We start from the raw sequence: 24,333 nt of genomic DNA on the forward strand, positions 1-24,333 counted from the left end.
ATTCCGAAATCGACCTTCAATATGTCATCAACCCAAGCCAGTGCCCTGGGAGAATGGATCGACCAGTTGTTGAAGACGGTATTCTTTCAGTCCGACGATGAGCTGTCCTCGAAAGCAATTCAAGAGAGCTTTAGTCCCAACCTCAAAGTTCGGTATGTTTGATTTCCCCAAAATCCCCAGATATGCAGCTTTTGACTTTTATAAATAGCATCAACGGCGCATCTATGAATTACCATGATTACATACAAGCTGTTGCCGCCACCCGAGCTCAGAATGTATTATCCGTCCTTAGCAATGAGGAATTGCTTTCGAGCTGTGAGGGACAAGACTCGCCTGGGGCAGGTGGATCTGTCGCCCACATTTCAAGCTTTGTCTTGAAGGATAGGCAAACGGGATTGGAGAGAAAGGAGTCTACTGTGACACTAGCAACGGTTGGACTTACCAATGGTAAGAGGATATTGGTGGAGTTAACCGAAGTTCATCGTTCCGCTTAAATATGACTGGGTGTTCAGATATTTCTTGATCCTGATAACATTATTCGAAAGGGTTCTCTGAACCGAAGCTTAGGTGGTGAGATCAAGTGCCGACCCCTTGCAAGCTAGAAGAATGGAGCTTTTCTTCGTCAGATGGCGGAGTTGGAGCGATAGTGCACATAATTTATCTAGTTCCTCTCCCCAAACATTCATACTTTCACAACGTGGGTGTTCTTGTTCATAGTGCACTTGTCGGTTGCCCAACTACTCGAAAATCTTTCACTATAGATGTTGTAATATGTCAAGTCGTAAATGTGGTAGAATCTCAAGAGCTTAGACAAATTTAAGCATTACGAACGTTTAAGGGAGGGAGGGAGAAGGGACCGCAATTCCTTCCCCACGAAATTTTCTTTCTTCAGCGAATGGGACCTAGCCTTCGGTGTTTCCTGGAATTCACAATACTGGCTCTAACGCGATCCTGTCCTCCCGGTAGTTTATTTATTGAAGCCACGGGAACTCTGCTGTTCCATTGCCGAAGTACTGCGATTCAGTGTCTCATTCAGCTGCGGGCTCGATTGACATCTTACTAATTTCTTCAAGCTGGTTCATCACAGCGCGAGCCGTTCCGAGGTTGAACTCCAGTGCCTGCACTGCTTATGTCTTCCACAATATGTGGGCGAGAGTGTCAGTATTAGCATAAAAAACCAGAGCAGTTTGAGACCTTCAATCACGGCAAGCAGATGATTCTTCGAAGCAGAGAAATATTTTAACGCACTTTAAGAATATTGGTTCTTTCAAACTATGCTCAACTATCAGTTTAGTAAGAAGTATCGAGACTAATAATATTGGCTCATCATCTTGGATGTACGGAGGGTCGTTGCCCCCTAGGGTGATAATCTTGATCATGTCTTCCCGGTTCACTGGTACATCTTTTATAAGATATTGGAGCACATCGCGCGCATTGATAGCGTCATTAATCAGGTTCGAGTAGCGATGAGTGTTTGATCACAGGCTTAAGGACGAAAATTGGCAATTCACCACATTGATGTCATTGGTCCGGATATTTGAAGCATCGAGGTAAGCCACTTCAGAGTATCAGTATCTGTCGGCGCATTTCTGAACAGGCCAGGAAGTGGCTACTCACACTATTCTTAGCCGTCGACATAAAAAGCTCTTGCGTAATTGCCTCGCGTGACAACGATCCTAAAATGGAGTTTAACTTGCATTTCGTGGCCTTGTCTTTGTGCGGCTTCATAAGTCCCGAATTTTAGCATTGATATAAATACCCCGCTGCTGCATAGACTGAAGAGCAGAGACTTTCTTCTTCTCCATCTCTCCTTCGTAGCCAGAATGTTTACTACTGTTCTACTCCATGGTCTCCCTCCACCCTATCGTGGCGTCAAGGAACAACAATGGTTTGTGTTCGCACCATTTTTAGGGCACAGTGTAAGACAGAGAAACATGAGCTAAGTTGTGACACAATTATTGCGTTCGACTGTGTAATATGAATGCATGTGTGCAACCTGAAACCTGCTATATCCAATCATTCCCCTTGTGTTACTCTGTCTATAGATCCTGTCTGTTCAAATCTTTTCGTTTTAGTCTTAAAGCACTCGTTCTATTCACCTAAAAATATACAGAAAAGGCCCGTGGGCAATCCTCTACGCCCCAAATACCCAAAACGATACGCTGCATACACTTGAATATAATTTTACAACAAGTTTTTTCTTTAGCAGGGCCTAGAAGAGATACGAGAACTTTAAAGAAGATGAGCACGTCAGCTTTGTAAAATGGCTTTAAAAGGACGGGAGTATCCTCCGTAGTCTAGTCAATATCTGGTACGACTGATATTGGCTGAGACTCTAATATCAGTTTTCCTTCCACCAGAGCTTTGAAACCTTTGGAAATTGCGAGATGATTGCACATGAAGGGCCTGTCACTGAGGAATTACTGGGGAGGACACCGCCAGATGAGCCTTCGCCAATTGATCCAAACTCGCATATGTGCCTGGAAACAGGCAGCCGTGCAATCGATGGTGAAAACCATTCCATTACTTTGCCAGATTTGTTTTGCTCTATTATGGCTACCAAACCAGCTGTGAACCCACACTACGTTGGAGCGAAAACCAAATATACATGCCTTATTGTTAAGTATGCACAAAATTCAGACGGAGAAGAGTAAAGCTAACATTATGAGTAGTGCTCTTCAGGAAGATGATGAATACGGAGCAAAGATCTACAACCTTGACTATGCTTATATGCCTGCGATATGCGTACCATACTGCGACGAAGCTGCCTTTCAAATACTGGTAGACTATAACGTTTGGGTATGAAACTCTCCATACTCCTGCTAGGATAGATTATACTAATGCTATAATGTTAGGTATTTCTTTTTGATGATCGTGAGTGGTTTAGCCATCACAAGATATGTGAAGACATGGGCAAGCTTTAGCTAATATTCTATCACTTATAGAGTTTGACGAGGGAGACCTGAGGGATAACCCAGTTGCAGCTCAGGAGGAAATAGAAAGCACCATGGCAATCATGAATGGAACACGGCCATCTGTCTCAGCTTGCGAGGATCCCCTTGGATACGTGTTTCAGACAGTATGGGACCGTATAAAAAAGGTACTACCCTGATCTCCTACTACTATAAGCAAGTGCAAGCTAATAGAACAATTTAGCTCTCATCTCAAGGTATGCTAAGCCAAGTATACTAATTTAAACTCTATTTTATTGCATTAGTTACTAAAGTTAGAGTAACATGGCAGCGGCGCAACATCGGATAAGAGAGACACACCGAGAATTCTTCCGTGGGCAACTTCAACAAGTCAAAGATACACATGACTTGCGACCAAATTCACGCGATGTACAGCATTATTTGGAAATGCGAAGGAAGACTATCGGTGCAACAGCAACCTTCACCCTATGCGAGTAAGTTTCCTTCGAGTTAATAGCACTAGATAGAGTACAGTCAAGCATACTAACTTGATTTTCTAGAATTGTTCTCGGCATTAATCTTCCGCCACATGTTAGAGACCATCCATGCCTTCAAGAGTTAAGCTTTCTCTCAATAAAAATGATACATCTGTAAGGAAGGCCTAAGAGGCAGAAGTGGTGATAGAAGACTAATTTATTTTTTCCAGCGTTAACGACCTTATTTCTTATAGAAAAGACCTGGTAAGCATGTGATACCCCGGATACGTTCTCACGTGTTAAGTTTCTGTCTAGGAAGAAAGATCCGATCACAATTTGATTATTGTTCTTATGGAACAAGGTATATCTACTCAAGATGCTGTGGATAAAATTGGCGAGAGGCTTAATGATTGCTATAAACGATGGTATGCTATTCTAGCCGATTTGCCTATTTGGGGGGAAGAAATCGACCGACAAGTCCTGGAGTTCATTGATCTTCGTAAGGGCCTGGCCCTAGGGAATCTCCACTGGAGGTAAGCTCATTTGCGAAGTTGAAACTATAAAGATGCTGACAATAGTTGAAAAGTTTCAAGTCAACACGTTATCTAGGGACTGATGGAGAAAAGACTCGTCATACCCGATTATTGAACCTTCGTGGAGAAAGTAATCCATAGCTAGTCAATATCAGGAACGCAAACTGCATGGGATCAGTTGTTATAAGTCTAGACGACATCAAAAGCTAGACAAAGATTACAAGAAAGGAGACCAATCAACTAAGATCAAAGATGGAGATACATATGAAAGGGATTTGATTGTTTTGATTGATTGTACCAGCTAGTCTTTGTCATTCTCGGAATTGGCTTGACCAACATATATTTCATCATTATTTAGGGCTATAATTCTATCCAGTAGTATGTCCTGTACATACGACCATAGGGTGTGGAAAACAGGGCTTCCCGTCCGCTCAGCCGTACTTAAGCCACACGCCGGTGAGTTAGTAGTTGGGTGGGTGACCACCAGCGAATCCTCACTGTTGTATGTTTTTTATTTTTTTGTGCTTCTATCTACCCAGCGGTATAGGCGCCAACTGCCATTGTCGTGATGTAGTAGGTCCAGATCTCTTGAGCTGAGATAAGCCAAGGTCTAGCGTAGTTGTGTCAGACTAGTCCCATCATGCCTCATTCCACTTCTTGTTCTAGACGGCCGGAACCTTCTTTGGATGTCGATCCATATCCACTTCTATACGAGCAGGCGCTAAGCTTCGCGCTGGTTTTGTTCTGTAAAAACTAAGCCACGTAAGCTCTCTCTCTCTCTATCCCCGCACGAATCCCAAACACCTCGCAACTTGTTAGATGAATAAACAGACCCTGTCCGACTGCGATATTATCGCCGGATCTCTCTTTCTAGACGTTGCGCGGTCTCTTTCTTGAAAAAGATAATGGGTACAACTGTAAGTCCTGTCGGGCTGACCGTGTTGAGTGACCCGCAGGATGCGGCAGCAGAGTGAGTTTCGGATCTCTCCCTCGGATCGTGCCGCACCTTACCTAACTTACTGACATAAATCACAATTTTGCCAGCGTCATCTTCGTGCACGGCCTCCAAGGACATCCCCGCAAGACTTGGACCTTTTACCCAAACTCCCCGTCTCCACCAGATAGTTTATCGTCGGAGGTTGGAAAGAAGAGCAAATCTCGAGGATTAAGTCGACTATTAGGTCATACTCGCAAACGACAAGAGGAGGCGGGAAGTTCAGCGACGCAGGATGAGGAAAATGGGGCGACAACCGGCGTATTCTGGCCGGGGGATCTGCTCAAGGACGATCTTCCCCAGGCTAGGATAATGACCTTTGGCTATAACACAAATGTTCAGCAAGGGTACCATGCGGTCAACCAGGGTAACATCTTCTCTCATGCGAGGAATCTCTTGTATGTACTGGAAGCGAAGAGGAGGAAAGTGCCAGCTCGCCGTTTGATTTTTGTCGCCCATTCGCTTGGAGGAATCCTAGTCAAGGAGGCTCTTAGACGATCCGAACATGACCCCGATGAAGCGATACGGAAAATCTACAGCTCGACCATCGGAATTTTCTTCTTTGGAACGCCACATCGGGGTAGCAGGGAGTGGGCATCCTTAGGGGAGGGGGTTGCTCGTGTTGCAAGCTCTCTTCTAGGGATGGATGTGAATTCTGAGGTTGTACATGCACTGTTGCCGACTGGACCCGAGCTTGAACTATGCCGCGAGTCCTTTGCTGTGCAATGGGAGCAGCGGAGAGCCGCTCTCGCTGTCCGCACTTTCCAGGAATCCAAAGGAATGTCTGGTATCCGATGGGGAGGTCTCAATCAACTTGTGAGTATGATGATTACCCCCCTTACAGCTTCGAATATTGACAGACCACAAGATTGTCCCACCTGACTCTTCGACTCTTGACCATCCGAGTCAGCGTGCAAGGACCTTGGATGGAAACCATATGACAATGGTTAAATTCAGTGGAAGAAGTGACAAAGGCTACGAGATGGTGAAAGATGATCTCGAAGAGCTCATGACCAAGGCTATAGATGTGGAACTGACACCGAGCTTTGGTACGCATTCTAGTCGCCTGGTAGATAGCAAGGACCTAAATCCATTCTAGAAACCAAGGACAGTCGTGAGTGTCTACAAATGTTACGAACTTCAGACTACGAACAGTACAAAGACCGAAATCCCGACAGACTTGACGAGACTTGCGAGTGGTTTTTACAGCACGAGAACTTCCACCATTGGCATAAAAGCGACTCTTCGACTCTTCTTTGGGTTTCCGCGGACCCAGGATGTGGCAAATCGGTTCTGGCCAAGTATCTGATTGACCAGGAAATAGAACTCGAAGCTACCGAATCCCGTGCCGTTTGTTACTTCTTCTTCAAGGATGACAATGAAGACCAGACCAGCGTTACTACGGCACTGTCGGCCCTTCTGCACCAACTCTTCTCGCAGCGAAACTCACTTATTCAACATGCGATGAAGGATTATAGAGCCGAGGGCAGCAAGCTGCTTCAGCTCTTCCAAAAGCTTTGGAACATCCTTCTCAAGGCAGCCTCTGACCCAAAGGCTGGAGAGATCATCTGCATCTTGGACGGGCTCGATGAATGCGCAGAGAACGGGCGGTACCAGATCATCGACGTACTCAGCGCGTTCTACAAGCAAGCAATTTCTGAAGAGAGGGGTTCACGCCTCAAATTTCTTGTCACCAGCCGTCCTTATTATGACATACAACGACGATTCGCAGATCTCACGCATAATTTCCCAACAATCCGACTTGCTGGGGAACAAGAATCAGAAGCCATTGGCCGTGAGATAGACAGAGTGATCAAATGGAAGTTGTCGAGATTAGCCTTGGAACTGAGACTCAATGCTACGGAGCAAGCCACCCTTGAAACTGAGCTTCTGTCTATGACGCATCGGACATATCTCTGGGCAACGCTTGTGTTCGACATACTTTACAGAACAATTCGCCCTACCAGTAGGAAGCTGAAAGACATCGTCAGATCTCTTCCACCGACAGTCGACAAGGCATATGAAGCAATTCTTTCCAGAATAGATGATGCGGAACGACCGCAAGCACGGAAGTTACTTTCCATTGTGGTTGCATCCAGCAGGCCGCTCACTCTGCAGGAGTTGAATGTTGCTCTCACGGTTGAACTACAGCACAAGTCATACGATGATCTCAAAGCTGATCTTGATGACGAGGAAAGATTTGAGTCTACAGTAAGAGACATGTGTGGTCTTTTTGTTACTATCCTAGGTCAAAGGATTTATTTGATCCACCAGACAGCAAAAGAGTTTCTTGTTGGGAGCCACGAGGTCCTCGATGGATGGAAACATTCTCTCCACCCCGTGGAGTCAGAGCTTATTCTCGCAACAAGTTGTATTGTTCCGCTCACATTCTCGGATTTTGATGACTACCAGATGCCAGATGAGGTCAGCCTCGGGGAATTACTTTCAGGGTTTGAGTTTCTTGGATATGCTGCGTCCTTCTGGACGGCCCATTTCCGGGAAGCCCAAAAGCAAGCGACAGAGGAGTTATTGCAGCTGGTGCTCCAAGTTTGCAATACTTCATCCCGAAGATTCAATATCTGGTCCCGCCTCTACATGATGGCCGACCCATCCACTGCGATCCAAAGGTTCACAAATACTATGATGGTGGCATCATACCTTGGACATGACACTGTAGTTGACCAGCTCCTGAAAAAGAGTGAGTCGGATATTGACTCAAAGGACATCGATCACGGTCGGACACCAATCGCCTGGGCCGCCCAACAGGGCCATATGTCTGTAGTGAGGTTGTTGATTGGAACTGGGAAAGCCGACGTCAATTCGAAAGATAACGATGAGCAAACACCACTATGGCTGGCCTGTAAGACTTGCCGGGAGGAGATCGCTTTGATCCTCCTCGAACATGGGGCTGACCCTACGGACAAGACTGCTCGACCCCGATCCCCGTTTCTTGAATCCGCCTCGCAGGGGTTGCCTAAAGTGGTTGACCGGATTCTGCGATCGCTCTCAGACGAAGCACTCCAGGCTATCGTCGAGCACTACGACACTGATGGAAAGTCAATACTCAACCTAGCCCTCCTTGGTGACAATGGATCCCAGTATGAAATTGTTAAACTGGTGGTTGATGCGCTGAGCCGGTTTCCGGATCAGAGGCGCAAATTACTATACCACCAAGATCATTCCAACTGCACCGCCCTATTCCATGCAGCGCTTAGAAACCAGCCAGAATCTGTCAAACTACTCGCACAAATTGATAAAGGTCTCCTAACACAGACTGGCTATTTTGACTGGAGGGATACTCCTCTGCATGTCGCCACCCATTGGCAGAGCCTTAACGCCGTGAGAGTCCTCATCAATGCCGGTGCAAACCCAAACATCCAACAACGCACCGGGCATACGCCTCTTCATATTGCGTCTCATAGAACAGATGGACCTGATGGTGCACAGATCCTCAAGGTTTTACTTGAACATGCGGATCCCTTGATATCTGGCAATATGGGTGAGAACATCATTCACCTTGTCCTGGACTGGGATAGGGCAGTGCACTTTCAGTCCATTGCAGCCCATGTCTCATATTCTGACTTTCGCAAACTCCTGACCTCAAAGAACAAGGACGGTAATATCCCACTCTTGCATGCTACAGCCAAACTTAGCCATGCGGATCATGACTATGCCTCCCGCTCCAAGACTTTCAAGGCCGTGTGCGAGGCGATGGTGAAAGTCGTGGCGGATACAGACGCAGATGGCATCCTGGACTTGGTTAGCAAAAAGGACCAGCCCATCGTTCTCCATCGGTTCATCGAAACCGGCTCTGCCGATCTTATGGCTGAGATAGTGCCGAAAATAGCGACATTGGAATATTCATTCCTCGAGCCGACAGATATACATGGCCAAACTCTGCTTATAAAGGCCGTCGACAGACAGTTACTTCGAACAATACAACTGTTAATTGAGAGTTCAACCAACATCAACTCCCAAGACAAGCTCGGAAAGACAGCACTCCACTACGCGGCGGAGCGCGATATGCCGGAAATCGCCGAGCTCCTCGTTCATGCAGACGCCGACCTGACCATCAAAGACACCTTTGGCCGTATGCCCGTGGATTGGTGCTCCAGCCGTAATAGTTGTATCGCGATTGTGCAGCCGAGTAATAGGTCAACTATAACGCCCAACCCAGTAACCATCACTCCAACCACTCGCTCAAGCCGTACTTCATGGTCCATCATACTCGGCGCAGAGTTAAATTCGTGCCCCTGGAGCCTCCACGGAGATACTGCCTGGTACTCTGACGCCGTCCCCAAGATTGTGCGTGAAGACAAATACTTGATCAGCGAGACACTCCCCGATACTATCAAGCTCCCTGTGCCACGAGTCCATGTTGTGATTGAAGGGCGCGATCAGGGATGGAGCGATGACCGCTGGTTTTCCGATCGTCCGGAGGGCTCATTCACGAGTGACAGCTGGTTCGAACTTGCTATCCTGCGGGACGGCCAGCTTGTCCTGCGTCGAGAGTGGGCGAGGAACAAACACCGCTCGAAAACAACCCATCGGTTCGAATGTACCTGGTATGCGGACAGTGAACGTAATCGCGAGCATCTTGACTTTGCTGGACGTAGGGCTGTTAGTGCAGATGATCAGGGGGAGTTTGTGCGCAGGTTAACTGTTGGAGATCAAGTTGTGGTTTTGGCTTTGGCTGGCGGTGGTGGATGGATGAATATTGTGAAAGGTGCTTCGATTGAGATATTCTTTGAAGACTGAGTACTGGCGACTAAGTGTGCCACCTAGACATAACTCTTCCATTGGATTATATTGCCAGACAGTCATTTAGTCGTCCAGTCTACGCAGACTTATAGGATTCAGGGTTCAAACCCCCTTTTGTAGGTGGGAGTTGATGCCTGCTACTTGGCTACATATCTGTTTCTACTTCTTTTTTCTTCTGAAAAATCTGATCTATATACTGTGTCTATGCTATACCAATCACATACGACCATAGGGTGTGGAAAACAGGGCTTCCCGTCCGCTCAGCCGTACTTAAGCCACACGCCGGTGAGTTAGTAGTTGGGTGGGTGACCACCAGCGAATCCTCACTGTTGTATGTTTTTTCATTTTTTTTTGTATCATTGGGACATTCCCCTTACCGCCCTACTCTTTAGTCTTTTTAGCCTGTGCACCTAAATACCCTGAGCATCACTATTCTACACCTGAATATCCTGCAGCAAAACGGACCAAAGGCATGCATGGCTATTAGTCACATTGAGGAAACTCATAGTGATGCCGAAGTTCAACAAATTTTGATCGGCATAAGCAATGCTTATAACTGTTGCCCGAATTGGGGTAGGGCATGTCTCCGATGCCATTGAAGAGAAAGCAGGCGCCTATATAAATCAGTAGCCGACTACAAAGAAACAGATGGCCACAATAGCGACCCACGCAGTAGGTGAGGGGTCCCCTTCACCGTACAGGTTGGATACACCAAGGTAGGCAGAGGGATAGGGAAGGCAGATAACGTTGATTGAGAAGCGGATGGGAAGAAGCGGGCGACTACCCCAGCGGTCTGTCATACAAAATGCGAAGAGGAAAACGCTGACAACCTTGATCATACCGAAGGTGAATATGTTATTAATGTCAAGCCTGAATCATGAAAATATAAAGTGCAAGGCAACATGTTCATATTGCTCTGAGCTAGACTTCCGTAGTTTTGCATGAGGAAATCATAGGAGGATGAAGCTCGTCGCCCAATTTGCATATTGCAGCCTGTCGCGCCTTGGCTCGAATTGTGCGAGGGCTTTCAGGCCCAAATAGTATGGAAAGCCCTTCAATTGCCTCTTGGGATTGCTCTTCTGATTTGTGTACATTTCCCATTTTCATCAAAATCTCTGCGAGTTCCATCTTCGCCGAGAAGACGTCTGGATGCTTTGGACCTAAAGCCTTGGACTCCGTTTCAATAAGGTCAGTTAGAATAATCTCTGCTTTGTGAAATTGGTTTGAAAGTAGATATGCTCGCGACAAGTTAAAAATTGTCATTGTTGTGCCAATGTGAGTTACTCCCAGGGTTCGCGTGGCTATTTCTCGCGTCGGAATCAATAGCACTATTGCATCCTCCGGATAGCCTTGGGCGCAATATACCTTGGCTAGATCGTTGATGGACCATAGAGTATGAGCATGTTCATTACCGAGGAGTCGTTTCCTACAATCAAGAACAAATGATACTAGCTTTTCAGCCTCCTCAATCTCCTTTAGTGCCAAACAAGTCATCCCAAGATCCTGCATTGTCTCGAGGGTGTCCAGATGGGCCGCGCCAAGCATCTTCGCTCTCCCTTCCCATGCCCGCAGAAGTAGTTTCTGTGCTTTCTTCAGGTCCAATAGATGCAAACGGGTTCGACCAAAGCTATGCATAGCACTGAGCGTGTAGGGATGGTCCGGCCCCATTATTTGCGCCAATCCCTCGTATGATTGTTGTGCCAGTGTGTCGGCTTTCGAGATAGAACCACACAACCAAAGTGTACGACTCAGGCTGTCCATAGCCTGAAGTGTCCTTGGGTCAAAGGGGCCCAGTTTTCCCTTACTGAGATCCAAAACTGAAGTTTGAAGCTTCAAGGCTTTCTCTGCTTGACTTGAGTTCCAGTAGCTCCGGGCAAGCGCCGTCATGGCATCTAGAGCCTCAAAGCTGTCTCTTCCAAGTAAATCGCCATGGGTGTGGAGAATTCTTTCTTGTATGACGGCAGCATCGTTCCATCGACCACTTTCCGCGTAAACAGCGGCAAATCGCTCGAATCGATCCATATTTGAGTCGTCGAACTCTAGACCTTTGCGGGAATCACAGTAGTCAATTCTCAAACAAGAATCTATATGTGGCACTAGACACCGTCGGTATACGAGTTCTGAATCTTCTGATATTGAAGTGATCGACTGAGCCAATACCCGAGATGCAATGTTGCCCCAAATCTTTTGGGCCTTTCCTTGCAGTCGTTCTCGCGCCCAGCATTGAATCATTGGATGCATCGAATAGCTTCCGAGATTGACATTCTGCAAAATCAAGGAATACGACCGAAGTAGATGAATTGCCTTGCGGAAGCGGAGTTTATCCCAGGCATTTTCAGTCTGAGAGAAAATACGAGGCAGCCGTCCCTCGGCAAACATCGTAAACCAACCTCCATATCCGCTTGACAGCGTAACCAAATCTCCCAGAATTTGTTTGATCCCGTCAGCGAGACTGCTGAGAGTATCAAGTTTTCCATGGTTATGAAATCCCTCCCAGGCCTTCTCAAAAAGCGTGCCTGGTATCTGATCAAAGTGGAGAAATGCCATGACGTGGAGTATCTCAATGGCCTCCTTCGCCTCATCTGTTGTGAGGCTTTGTATTTTGTTGTAGGAGACTTCGAATGTTGTGAAAACCGTGTGTGCATATGCCCCTTGGCCTTGGTGGATCCCATTGAGGAAAACCTTCTTCTTATAGGAATTGAAAACATTCAGGTAGTCCTCCAATGAACATATATTCTGGCGAATGGAGGCACCTGCATATATCAAAGCGAGTGGTAGACAACCCAAGGCTTGCACAATGGGACGAGCGGTGGCTCTTGCGTTTGAATCATGAAGGTCGCTCACCATGGCGGACCTCAGAAGTAGAGTTATCGAATCTTCCTCCTCGAGGTTTGCAAACTCCTCAAACCCAACAGTTGCATGAACTCTGCAGTCAGGATTTCGGGAAGTTACTAAAATATGCCCCTTAGCACCCAAAGGAAAGTATCTGGCGTAGTCAAAGTCTGCATCATCTGCATTGTCAATGACCAATAGCCAAGGCATGTCCTGCGTTGACAACCAGTAAAGGCCAGACTCCAACTTTTCCTCCACTTTTCCAATACGGGCAAGGCCCGAAAAGGCCTGCTCAGCAGCCTTTGGGCTACTTGCATCAACCCAAAAGACCCCCCAGAAACTAAGGAGGAATATATTAGCATTTTCAACATAATTATTCCAAGCGATCCGCTTGGGGTGAGGTAGTCGATCCTACTTGTCTCGATTATCCGAAGCGAATTTCAAGCAGAACTGAGTCTTTCCTGACCCCCCCATACCGTACAACACAAAGCGCTTTTGGCGTATATTAGGCGCCAGTAGCTTTTCTTGGAGTCCTTGCGCAAGCCTCTCTCTTCCTGTGTAATTGTCGCTTACGGCGAGTGGAACGAGATAATGTTGATTTTGAGAGTCTGCGGCGGGCTTGAATTGGAAACTGACAGGTTTGTTGTCGTGATGTATGTCGAATGCCAGAATCTCCGTGGCTTCATGTGCCCTTCGCGCAGCAAGAAAGGAATGGGATTCCTGGTGTCGCGAAGCTATCAATGGGCCCGCTAGTTTAATAAACCTGTGGAGGATCCCACATGTAGACTTGTAGCCAGGCTGCTCACAGTCACTAAATTTGCACATCTGTGAATGGGTTGCAGGAAGTCCAGAGCGCCCGGTATCATCCCATGGCGGGGCCGCTGAAGAGTAACTGACAATATGTCCTGAGCCAATGGACCGCGATGTCTGAAGTTCTTCCCAAAAGTTGTGAACGTAGAAATTCTTCAGAAGAGGAGAGAATTGCTGGGAGATGGTCTGGAGAGTTTCCGATCTCTTGTCCAGAGATGCGATGAGATGGTTTCGATCCTTGAGAACACCCTTCAACCCCTTTGCTAGAAGAGACCACCTGGCCTTCTCTATACCTTCATGAGGAGTGCCAAAGAATATCAAGCCGAAGGTAGAAGTAAAAACAGAATGCAGATGCGTCATCTTCGCTGAAGTGCAAGTAGAGGCATAGATAAGGGCTTTCTTAACAATCAAGCCACCAAGACCATGGCACAGGAAAATTATCGGTCGCTGTACGGAATCATCATGCTCTCTTTCGGCGTTAAGCTCTTCCACAAGAGTTTGAGCATGATGCGATATCCGATCGGCCGAACTGCTACTGAAGAACGAGGTAGCATCGGCTTTGTAATTTACAGTGAAGATACGAGCCTTGAACCCTTCGTTAGGGAGCAGGTCGCGCAACCAAAAACATCTATTGCCGGGATGAATCCAAGCCGTCTTTCCATTTTCATCTAACCCATGAACGGCAACGATACTGCTCAATTAGCGAGGTTCATTCGCGATCACTGGCGTTTGAAAGCTTACTCGACACATAGATCGTCCCACTTCCCGTCAGTGGATACCGGGAAAATTGTTTCTACGGTCATTGAGACCACCGTGTTTGGAAATTATTGGCAGGATCTCACAAACGCACTGAAAGTCAAAGGTTATGACAAGTATATAGGAAAAAGTATATATGTGATAAACATGTCGCCCATCGAGAAGAGGGGGTGTCTTGGCCAACTAAAACCCGGGTTAAACGGACTCCCTAACTAGTTCTAATGCTAGTCGCTAGTGCACATAAGTACACAAACTAGGGACAGGGGTGACACACTTAGTCGCCCATACTAAGCCAAGGATGGTTAGCATTAACAGACTGAAGCTGATTTATAGGCTCGACCGTAGCTAATCTGCATCCTGATATGCGGATGTGCTCGCATCGGGGTTAATGCGGGCCGCATCACACGGCGCCAATACATCACGCTGCAAGCGCAGAATACCCTATGATTGAGGATTGAAGCTAGACGGGCGGCTCGTCAATTCAAGTGAATATACATTAAACATGGATCAACCCTTTTCCTTTATCATTGGACTTACTTGCAGACTCTATCCGTATGCACCTCGGATGCCTAAAATCCGACACGGCTGAGCTTCTATGATTTCTCAAGCACGCCATGCAGCTAGGTGAGACTACGTATGTTTCAGCAAATGCATACCGAATTATGCGCCGTGTTTTGGTTAGATGCGGGACGGAACTATTTATAGACTGTGGCTTTTGTGGCGATCGTTACGTTACTTGTTCTAAAGACCCCTCGATCGACAAAAGTACAGCGGAGATTGCCTCGAGGGAAGATCTTATAACCAAGCCCCAACCGTCTTTCTGCCAAGTCTTATTGTGATATCTGACGATCATATAAATCTTTGACTTTCTATACCATTAAACATGCCTCGAACGGGTTCCCTCCATAATGGCATTATTGAACTATTTAGACCTAGCGAACAGCCTATAGATATTGAGTATGTGCTGGCCTCTAGACAAATTGTAAGACTCGCTGACCATTTGGTTCGAATAGTATCGTCGCTGTTCATGGTCTGCAAGGTGACGCTCGGCGAACATGGACTCACGAAGCTTCAAAAGTGTGCTGGCCTAGCGACCTTATTCCCAACTACATCAAGAATGCCCGGGTCCTGTCCTGGGGATATACGGCCAACACAAATTCTTTGGGCGGTAAGGCAACAAGCTCAGACCGAATCCTACAGCATGCAGGGACGCTTATCGAGGAGCTTCAAAATGACAGAGAGGTAAGAAGTGATGTACACTGTTAGGAAAATATGTTGCTGGATTTTATTTTTCAAACTGTGCTACCATGGCTGCCTTGGATCTGAGAGACAACGAATTTTTTCAGCTGACGGTGTCTAGTTTGAGGATGCCACCGAGAGACCCATCATTTTCGTATGTCATTCTTTAGGGGGTATAATAGTCAAAAGAGCCCTCACTTTATCCCAAGGTCGAACGTCAGCGAAGAGTGCTCGACTTCACATGATTTATACATGCACTTACGGCATTTTGTTTTTTGGCACTCCCCACAATGGCTCCAGCAAAGCACGCCAGCTCGGCACCATCCACAAGCTAGCTTCCTTCATTGTTCCTAAAAGGGTCGCTCGCTTCGAAACAAGTCTAGTTACTGGAATCGAGGATGACTCCGAAACAATTCAAAACCTCGCCGAGGACTTTTCTCCATTGATGTCACGGTATCACATCATGTTCCTATGGGAGCAGTTGCGCACCGATATGAAATATACGACGGACTATATCGTGGATCGCGAAAGTGCCGCACCAATATTGGATGGAACGGACAGATGCGGTATTGCCGCAGATCACCGTGGCATTTGCAAATTTGAAAATGTCGACTCTCCGGGCTTCAAGGTTGTTATTGTCGCTCTCAAGCGCTACTGCAAGGCCGCACCAGCAAGAATCAAGGAAAGGCTCATGGAGAGTGCGAACTCTCTGAGCGAGAAAAGAAGATACGAAGTCATGGAGCTTGTTGGGGAGTCACCAGTATCTCCCGTACCTCCCGTCTCGGATGTTTCTTCTTTTTCGGACGCATCTTCCTTGTTGGATACAATGAATCGGCTGAGAATGAAAAGAGACACCAAGGGGTCATCTTAGCCTCTCTATGTACATGGTTTTAATTTAGCTGCACCTTGAAGGTTCTCAATTGAATAAGCTTTGTAACGATAAACTCCAATGTCGCTTTCTGAATTGATAAATTGAGATCTTCTACCGTTGGCGAATGAGTCAACTCAACATACTAGTTCAACCTCCCACGAAGTCTGCCGACGGGAAACTCGCTTGACGTATTTCCAAGTTGATTTCCTATCTTTAAAAGTAACTATGTAAGTCGTGCCCAGTTTCCCAGATGACAATATATTCTAGAGAATTGCTAGAATGGAATGTAATTGATTCAAGGTAATCTCAGACTTCTACGATACCATGCAACGCAATTGGACCATAATAATTATAACACAGGATAAAAAGATAGACCCATTTGCACGTTTCCCGCACCCAACCAACTCTCTCAAACACGGTCAAGATATCGCAAGTCAAGCCGGCGACTTCCCTTTCTTGGCAAATGAAAGCGTGGTAGACTGGTGTTGCGGCAGAGGCTACGAAGACATATAGGACTCAGGGTTCAAAACCCCCTTTATACAGATTAAAAGCTTCATATTTGGACTTGCGAAACCGCCCGAAAAATGGAGATTTCTCTATTTGTATGCTGATGAAAATCTTTATTTTTGGCATATGTAAACCGTCCAAAAAATGGAGATATCTCCATTTGTATGAGATCAATTTGAAGCTTCATTTTTGGCAGCTGTAGTATTAATAAATTTACCATACACTCTATAGAGCGGTGTAAAATGCGGTGTTAAATAAGGCATTCAGGCATCAATTCTCACCTACAAAAGGGGTTTTGAACCCTGAGTCCTATATGTCTTGGTACAGGTTGACTGTTGGAGATCAAGTTGTGGTTGTGGTTTTGGCTTTGGCTGGGGGTGGTGGCTGGATGAATATTGTGAAAATTGCTTCCATTGAGGTATTCTTTCAGGATTAGATCAGGTAGCTAGTTATCCATGTATATTAGATACAAGAGTAAAGGGCCGCGTATGCGGCCTTGTGATGTCTCTTTAGTGGTCTTTTTAGTAGTCTTTTCAGTAGTCTCAGATATCCTGTTTACAACATAGATGTCTTTTTAAGATATTTTCTCCCCGGGTAGACAGCAGAAAGAGACGGAAACAAAAGCATATATTGTGTTAAGACTTTTCTATGTATAACCTTTAATAGGAAACGTGATTATGGTCCCAGGCACTAAATGCCGGTGCATTGGTAAGCTATAACTTGACCTGGCACTTTTACATTCTTGACGATGTGTAGAGCATATACTACCCAAATATGACCTTCAATAGTTCTGTAATATATCTATCCCCAACAGAGATTACTGGCAATAAAGCCAGCTTTCCTTCACCTTCTCTGCAAAGCCGAAAAATTTCGCAACTCCCACCGCCTCTTCTATGTGACCTCCAGGGTCTTTAACCAACTGGGGGAAGGCAATGCCATTACCATAAAGTCCAAAAACTCTCTCACCTCCGCCTCGATAGTGAAACCCAGAGGAATGCATGTCAAATTCAACCTCCGTTTCTCTCCGCTGACCGTTTATATATATTTCCGGCAGTGATGACCGTTCATATCCAATTGCGTAGACGATGTGCGTGCATTTTGGGAGATATTCTCGATAGACTGAGTCTTCGTCCTTTCCCAAATTGATATCTTCGAGTCGGGTACGATCCAGATCCTTCTCCATGACATTCTTCGCCCATTCTGCCGTCTTGCCTTTCAGACCAGAATTATCAAAGACTATGCCATCCTTGGTGTATATGGCGTATGTAAGAGGCCGCCTGCGGAAGTTGAACATTTTCACATCGCGTTGGTTAGATTTGGAGATCTCGTACAAGTTCCAGCAGCATAAAATGCCAGAGTGGGAGTTGCCCACCACTCCCACAACCGACTTACAGTCCTCTGGAAGTAACGATGGCAGCTTCGAGCGACGCATGCATTGATCCACATCGAGTACGATTAGTTCGGGGTTGATTGGTTGATGTAACGACGCGGACTTCGGATGAGAACCGGTGCAGAGAAACACACGTTTGGCCTTGACCTTCGTGTCAGCCATTGAGGCTGTCCAAGTCCCTTCCTAAAAATTCCGTTAGTCAAGTCCAAGGGTCGAGTAGAAGAGCTCACATCGAGAAAAATCTGTTCCACTTTGCTCACTTTCTTTTCCACTTCTGGGAATTGTAGCAGCCCATCCCGTAGCATGTAAATCATATCACCGGCTAAACTGAGCTGACAGGTCGATTCTCTGTCCAATGACTCTAGTTGTGTGATCGCATTGGGCGCAGAGGTAGTTTGAATGATTGAACGGCAGGTAGGGGAGGCGTAGATTGCGTCTAGGTAAATACCAACTTTAGTGTTACTGTGTTGATCAACTTAGTTCTGAACAGGCTTTGCACAGACCAATCGACATTTTACGCACGATGATATTTCCCGGTATAGTTCATTCAATCTCCCACCCCCAAAGGTCGTATCCACCCACAATATGTTCCTGACTCCAACATCAAGCAGTGTTGCAAGCGTGGCTAGTCCGCCGGGCCCAGCACCCACGACGATGGCTTCATAAGTTGCAGCTTCCATGGTGTTAACAAAATAACTCTATTTCAACTGATTCTGAGCGAGAGATGTAAGAAGTGAGACTGCCACAGCCAGGTCACCCGGGAGATGAGGGTACTTGAGCATGATGTCACTCTTGATTTCCAAAGCCGGTATACTAACTCCCCGCAAAGATAGCGACAGATCAATCCAATATAGCCCGAGCCTTATAAATTTAGATTCAGGACCCCTTCCTGCGTTTGCAGAAAGGAATAGGAAAAAAAAACATTATTCTAGGGAGTATCTGACATCCCCGAAGGCAGTCGAGCCTTGGATCCACGGTTCCTACACGATGTACTTAGCAAAATATGAAGTTTCTAGAGGGGTGGAAAGGTAAGAGAAGGGAAATAAATAAATGAGCTACTATCAGGGATTGAATATACGGCTGTCCTGGAATGACGTGAGAAATACGAAAGAAATAGGAGGAACATTTCTTTCCCTCATAAGGGTGCTAATCTGTGTCTTTTTCCTTTGCGCAAACCAGACCCGAAGGTCACCCGCTTGATCCTGGTGTATTGCATGTGCAGACTTTCCAGGTTATAGAGGTCTATCCATGTAGCTATATCTTCCTCTCTAGTGCTATACTACATATAGGGTGTGAGTCCTAGATAAGCATATATATCATATATATACCCGTCCCTAACACAAGTAAACTCAGATAGTGAATGGAAAGAAATATTAGATCTATTTGATTCGAGGAAACTTGAGTATATGGCTCTTGGAGACAAGTTCAGCAGATGTAACGTGCATTAGCCTATCCTAATTGTTTGCCTTCTTGTCTTGGGTCTCAATTTCTCCAGCGAGTAGCGGCCGGTCTACCTCGTAGCGTGATTATCATTATTAAAAGCTTGGCTTAATAGTGCAGCAGCCCCTTGGTGATGTATACACATTCTAGACAGACAAATTATTCGAGACCTCACTCAATGTCTTTAAATTTAGTTACACTATCCCTTGAGGATATGAGTGCCAGAGAAACTAGCTTTATAATACATCTATTTGCACAAATCTTCAGTGGTCAAGGATTTACCCACTTTTATCACCGTCTACCAGGCAACAGTGGAATCATCGATGCTCCAGAACTCCCCTGCACCGTTCTCCTTGGTCAACCCATCGATTTTGTTGACAATTGCGCTAACACTGCCGTCAATCTCTACAAAAGCGCCGTCAAAGCCTAATGTTCGACAAGCATCATTTCCAGAATCCGTCTTGACAGACCTATAGGAGATATTAGTCAACGCGTCAAGACAAAGAGTCCAAATCTCCATACCCTGGATTAACAGCCAAGGTAGCAATCCCATCATTCTCAAAGTTGATTTTCCGCACAAAGAAGTTCGCCGCAGCCTTACTAGCGCCGTACGGCGCAGTAGTCCACGGAGCATCCTTCATATCTCCAATCGTTGCCATCAGAGTACTTATCAGGACAAAGCGAGCAGACGATGACTTTTGAAGGAGAGGGAGAGTAGCCTGGAATAGACGTATGGGACCAAGAGTGTTGACGTCTAGATGAGATTGAATCTGGGCAATGCTAGACTCAGCAACAGTGGTGAAAGCGGCTCGGTCGAAGATTCCCGCATTAGCGATGACGATGTCTAATTTCGACACGCCTTGGCTACACAATGATTCCACTGCGGCTTTGGCGTCGGTATCAGAGCTGGCGTTGATTTTAACTACAATCAACCGACTACCCGCCCCTGTGGGAAGGTCGGAGAAAGCTGACTCCGATGAGGTTGGGTTGCGAACAGCGGCGATCACGGTCACATTATCGCGCGCCAGATATTTCCCAACCAGGGCACGGCCAATTCCTGGAATTGTTAATTGAAATTGAGTGAGAGGTCAATTATGCAGTAGCGTACCTTTGTTGGCGCCGGAAATCAAGATGGTAGACATGATATGCGTATATCTTGTACAGATGACTCTTGAAAAAACTGGTATAACTAAATAATTTTAAAATAACAGCTAGTCTCTAGTACCCCGCTTGATATGTATTAATAATGCGTGCACTCCACTTTGTACCCTAATCATCAGCATTGGTCATACGGAGTAATCGAGGTCATGGCAAAAGGTCATTGTACGTGGCTTTTTGTTGGAAAAGCGTGGTGTTTCCGGCTTCGCCGCTTTAACATGGCGTCGCTTAATTTCCGAATAAGGCCTAGTGACAGAAAGCGATGTATAGTACATTTAGAACTTGTCGAGGCATCCAGGTACATAAGTGGTAACGACGCCCTCGAATAGAAAGATATCGGATTGCATATAGTAAAACGTAATACATCCTAGAGATTCCAAATGTCAAATTCTTCATAAAAGAGTCAAACACCGACTCAACAAACGCAAGAGGAATAAAGGAGTAGGAGTACCGTAAGAGGAAACATTCCATTTTACAATATGTCGTAATCTAACACATGCCTATTTTCACATACACTAAGCGAAACGATAAGTTAGGCCTTTGTGTAATCCAAGAAGTTTTAGAGTACGCCTTTCTCGACAATGCAGTTGCTAGCGAGCATATCAAATGCCCACGCAACATTTAGCGTCTCACAAATATGGATCGTCTTAGCACACCCATCTATCTCAAAGAGGAGGTCAAGCATGTCCCACTCTTTAGCAATGCTGTGAAGAACAGCGAGGGATGTTGGATCACAAACCTATTCCGAACTTTTTCCTATAACCAAACGCAAGAGTATGAGAAATCTATAAGCGTTTTCGCTGCATTCAAAGAGCATGATCCCTCTGCAAATACCGCAAAGACACAGCGGCTAACCTTTGTATGTATGCTTTCGGTCTGCTTTATTTGAGAAATTGAGGGGTGGGTGTTGTTTTTATACTGCGACCGTCAGAGCCGCTTCCTCGGTTTGGGGTAGGATTTGAAATCTAATTCGTTCTAGGAACGCTAGGATTATGACGACAGGCTGGAGATTCAGCTCCCTAGAAAATGGCCAATGCATCGTCATCTATCTGCCGTTTCATCTGCCGTCGCGGGAACAGAAACTGGGATGCTAGTGGTCCCCTCGTTTTACCATGCTTTTATATTGCCTTCTTAAAGACACACCATAGCCTTTTATCTGTTGAGCCAGCGACCGACTTCTGTAACAGATATAGTCCTCTTATCATAGGTGCCTAGATGCGCGCTGCAGGTTGGCTTAATAATAGTGTTCTTGGCTGCAATAATTGGCGGCTGTGTGCTGAACAGTGGCAGTGCTCAGACAGGGAGGAAAACGCCTAACAAGGCAGATTGTTTATTATACTCGATTTCAGTAGCTCTGAGACAACCGGTTGGTCACATCTTAGACTATATTTCTTTATTTGTATACTTGCGACAACTTGCGATCCTGTTGTAACTACCGAGTATCGTATTCAACAAGCTGACATGAGGGGTATTTCGACATGCTCTTTCCCACTTGATTCTTCACGTACTTCCCCCCTGAATCGATTCGGCTTGATCTCATTCGTTCTGAGTGCATGCTAGTCCGTACATCTTTAGCATATTCTGATATATTCTTATTTTGTGAGTCAAGACGGTCCCCTCTCGTTAGGTGTTTTGTTGCCCGCGGTTCAGGCGCCAACATATCAACTCTTTGAGACAGACATCTCTTATCCGCAACCCAAAATATACTCATTTTTGCCTTCTACCCCTGACAAAGAAATTCTAGCTGGTCCATCCAGCTTGTCTTTTCAACTGAAGTATTGTGAAGTCGCCGATAATCCCCAACCAGCTAAACGATGGGCGCAGGCCCAGCGGCCGGATTCTGGCCACCCGACAAACTGATTCTCAATGTGTGTTTCCTAAACGGAGGCGATTATGAACAAAGCACGGTCAAATCCTTGGTCAGAACGCATTATAATTCTATCCCGATGCGCCTCCGCTTCAAATTCCGGGACACAAGCCCTCCCGACATTCGTATTCTATTCACAGACAATTCCAAATCCTATATCGGACGTCAAGCCGAGGCCTACCCAGACCAGCCCACCATGTGGCTGAACATGCATCCTAGATTGCACACGCAGGACGCGGTCCGAGATAAAGTGCAATTCGACGTGCTGCACGAGTTCGGACATGCTTTGGGTCTGATACACGAGCATAAGCACCCCCATTGCAAGGCCAAGTGGAACTACAGCCAGCTTATGGATAACAATGGGTGGGGGTTGGATACGGTGCGTCACAACTACAATGACGATACGCATAGCGCCGTCAACGCCAGGTGGGATAGGCCATATGATCGAAAGTCGATTATGCACTACGCTATCGCGAGGGGAGATACACAGAGCGGGTTGATGAATATTCCTCAGAATATTGTGCTTTCTGAAAGCGACAAGGAGACTTTGGGGTTGATCTACCCATCGGTTGAAGTTGTGAAACACCACCCCACGGTGTCTAAAGAGTCGTCGAAGAAGTATGAGAAGGAGAAGAGGGAGAAGAAGTCCAAAGAGTCCGCGAAGAAAGATAAGTATGAGAAGGAGAAGAAGTCCAAAGAATCCTCAAAGAAAGATAAGAGGGAGAAGGAGATGCGTCTTACGAAGTCAGAGCCCCGGCAAGAATGGGATGTGAGCTTGAACAACCATATGGGGGTTTACGGATGCTACCAGGGGCCAAATGGCGCGTGTTCGGCCGTCATCCACGGTCCCGGCCATGTCTTCGTCTCTGGTAATGGCAACATGTTTGTCTATGGCAATAGCACTGTCTGGGCCAGCGGAAATACCCGTGTCTATGTCAATGGGAGTGGCTCTGCAAGGGTGAGTGGGAATGCCACGGTCGAGTTCACGGGCACAGGCAGAGGAGATGTCACTGAGAATGCTTCTATTCGTTGGTATCTCTGATGCTTGGGTTTAGGTACATGCGTTCTATATATGTCTTTTATATCAAGTTCCTGAATGCTATTCCTCTTACCTGTTCACTTCTACTTACTCATGCTCGTCACACGCTTTGATATCTCTATATATTCTGCTTGTATCCAAAACAGAGGGAAAATATATTCGGTCGAGGAAGGAGTCTAGGAGCATCCTCTTTCAGAGTAGAGTAAGCCGGTCCAAAATCAGCAAGGGCAGGGCAGATGTCGAGGTGCGTGGAAGTTTGGATGACCCCCAACATAGATTCCCCGGCCCGAGCGAACCGGGCTTACTACGCTTATAGATTATTTCTGGCCTTGGGGGGCCATACGATGTGGGGCAACCAGCTGGTTTGGGCTAAATTGCTGTTAGATGTTGTATAATGCAAATATTTGATTGCAGGCACTTCTATTTGGGATGCACAAAAGGTATTTCGAAATTAATTATGTTTAAACATATATATGTCGACATCTGGACATTATTATCATGGTATCAAAAGTACTGTTGAACTAATAAAGCCTACACGTCATAGTACCATGAAGATTGAGCCGAAATAAAAGTGACCGAAGAGTACAAACGCGTCTAGCTTTCAGGTAGCAAGATATATCTTGTCACACATCTTTGAAATATCAAGTACATTAGCCCTAACTCTTGCGCCTCGCGGGGCTGAGCACGCTATTTTCAATGACAGCTCGAGCCTTGTAGATAATCCTCGGTTTGACGCTTCCTTGCGCAT

The 24,333-nt window shown here is 46.1% G+C and overlaps 10 protein-coding genes across 10 annotated transcripts; 6 read left to right on the top strand and 4 right to left on the bottom strand.

Annotated features, from left to right (window-relative positions):
• Positions 1–21: 21 nt before the first annotated feature.
• Positions 22–494, top strand: N7517_003992 (uncharacterized protein; the record flags this gene model as incomplete). The annotated part of the gene is made up of 2 exons (XM_056721722.1): positions 22–152; positions 209–494. The coding sequence occupies 2 exons, from the start codon at positions 22–24 to the stop codon at positions 492–494; spliced, it is 417 nt and encodes a 138-aa protein (XP_056577972.1).
• Positions 495–2,387: 1,893 nt separating this feature from the next.
• Positions 2,388–4,062, top strand: N7517_003993 (terpene synthase family protein; the record flags this gene model as incomplete). The annotated part of the gene is made up of 9 exons (XM_056721723.1): positions 2,388–2,623; positions 2,673–2,799; positions 2,856–2,874; positions 2,946–3,079; positions 3,231–3,406; positions 3,473–3,562; positions 3,619–3,652; positions 3,704–3,921; positions 3,975–4,062. 9 exons carry the CDS (start codon positions 2,388–2,390, stop codon positions 4,060–4,062), a joined length of 1,122 nt encoding a protein of 373 aa, XP_056577973.1.
• A 764-nt stretch (positions 4,063–4,826) lies between these two features.
• N7517_003994 (uncharacterized protein) lies at positions 4,827–9,575 on the top strand (the record flags this gene model as incomplete). The annotated part of the gene is made up of 6 exons (XM_056721724.1): positions 4,827–4,891; positions 4,966–5,731; positions 5,784–5,964; positions 6,015–9,005; positions 9,093–9,473; positions 9,532–9,575. The coding sequence occupies 6 exons, from the start codon at positions 4,827–4,829 to the stop codon at positions 9,573–9,575; spliced, it is 4,428 nt and encodes a 1,475-aa protein (XP_056577974.1).
• A 724-nt stretch (positions 9,576–10,299) lies between these two features.
• N7517_003995 (uncharacterized protein) lies at positions 10,300–10,515 on the bottom strand (the record flags this gene model as incomplete). Its single annotated transcript, XM_056721725.1, has 1 exon — positions 10,300–10,515. The coding sequence occupies one exon, from the start codon at positions 10,513–10,515 to the stop codon at positions 10,300–10,302; it is 216 nt and encodes a 71-aa protein (XP_056577975.1).
• Positions 10,516–10,597: 82 nt separating this feature from the next.
• N7517_003996 (uncharacterized protein) lies at positions 10,598–14,121 on the bottom strand (the record flags this gene model as incomplete). The annotated part of the gene is made up of 3 exons (XM_056721726.1): positions 10,598–12,848; positions 12,924–14,009; positions 14,060–14,121. The coding sequence occupies 3 exons, from the start codon at positions 14,119–14,121 to the stop codon at positions 10,598–10,600; spliced, it is 3,399 nt and encodes a 1,132-aa protein (XP_056577976.1).
• An 836-nt stretch (positions 14,122–14,957) lies between these two features.
• Positions 14,958–16,184, top strand: N7517_003997 (Cytochrome P450; the record flags this gene model as incomplete). Its single annotated transcript, XM_056721727.1, has 3 exons — positions 14,958–15,031; positions 15,088–15,316; positions 15,435–16,184. The coding sequence occupies 3 exons, from the start codon at positions 14,958–14,960 to the stop codon at positions 16,182–16,184; spliced, it is 1,053 nt and encodes a 350-aa protein (XP_056577977.1).
• Positions 16,185–17,508: 1,324 nt separating this feature from the next.
• On the bottom strand, positions 17,509–18,761 carry N7517_003998 (uncharacterized protein; the record flags this gene model as incomplete). Its single annotated transcript, XM_056721728.1, has 3 exons — positions 17,509–18,264; positions 18,312–18,543; positions 18,604–18,761. 3 exons carry the CDS (start codon positions 18,759–18,761, stop codon positions 17,509–17,511), a joined length of 1,146 nt encoding a protein of 381 aa, XP_056577978.1.
• Positions 18,762–19,819: 1,058 nt separating this feature from the next.
• N7517_003999 (Short-chain dehydrogenase/reductase SDR) lies at positions 19,820–20,663 on the bottom strand (the record flags this gene model as incomplete). The annotated part of the gene is made up of 3 exons (XM_056721729.1): positions 19,820–19,991; positions 20,044–20,578; positions 20,630–20,663. 3 exons carry the CDS (start codon positions 20,661–20,663, stop codon positions 19,820–19,822), a joined length of 741 nt encoding a protein of 246 aa, XP_056577979.1.
• A 234-nt stretch (positions 20,664–20,897) lies between these two features.
• On the top strand, positions 20,898–21,304 carry N7517_004000 (uncharacterized protein; the record flags this gene model as incomplete). Its single annotated transcript, XM_056721730.1, has 3 exons — positions 20,898–20,977; positions 21,051–21,120; positions 21,200–21,304. The coding sequence occupies 3 exons, from the start codon at positions 20,898–20,900 to the stop codon at positions 21,302–21,304; spliced, it is 255 nt and encodes an 84-aa protein (XP_056577980.1).
• A 1,189-nt stretch (positions 21,305–22,493) lies between these two features.
• N7517_004001 (uncharacterized protein) lies at positions 22,494–23,588 on the top strand (the record flags this gene model as incomplete). Its single annotated transcript, XM_056721731.1, has 1 exon — positions 22,494–23,588. The coding sequence occupies one exon, from the start codon at positions 22,494–22,496 to the stop codon at positions 23,586–23,588; it is 1,095 nt and encodes a 364-aa protein (XP_056577981.1).
• Between the last annotated feature and the right edge of the window lie 745 nt (positions 23,589–24,333).

The sequence above is a fragment of the Penicillium concentricum genome, assembly GCF_028827145.1.
Source record: "Penicillium concentricum strain IBT 3081 chromosome Unknown utg000002l_segment0_segment0, whole genome shotgun sequence".
In the NCBI taxonomy this organism is placed as follows: Eukaryota; Fungi; Ascomycota; class Eurotiomycetes; order Eurotiales; family Aspergillaceae; genus Penicillium; species Penicillium concentricum.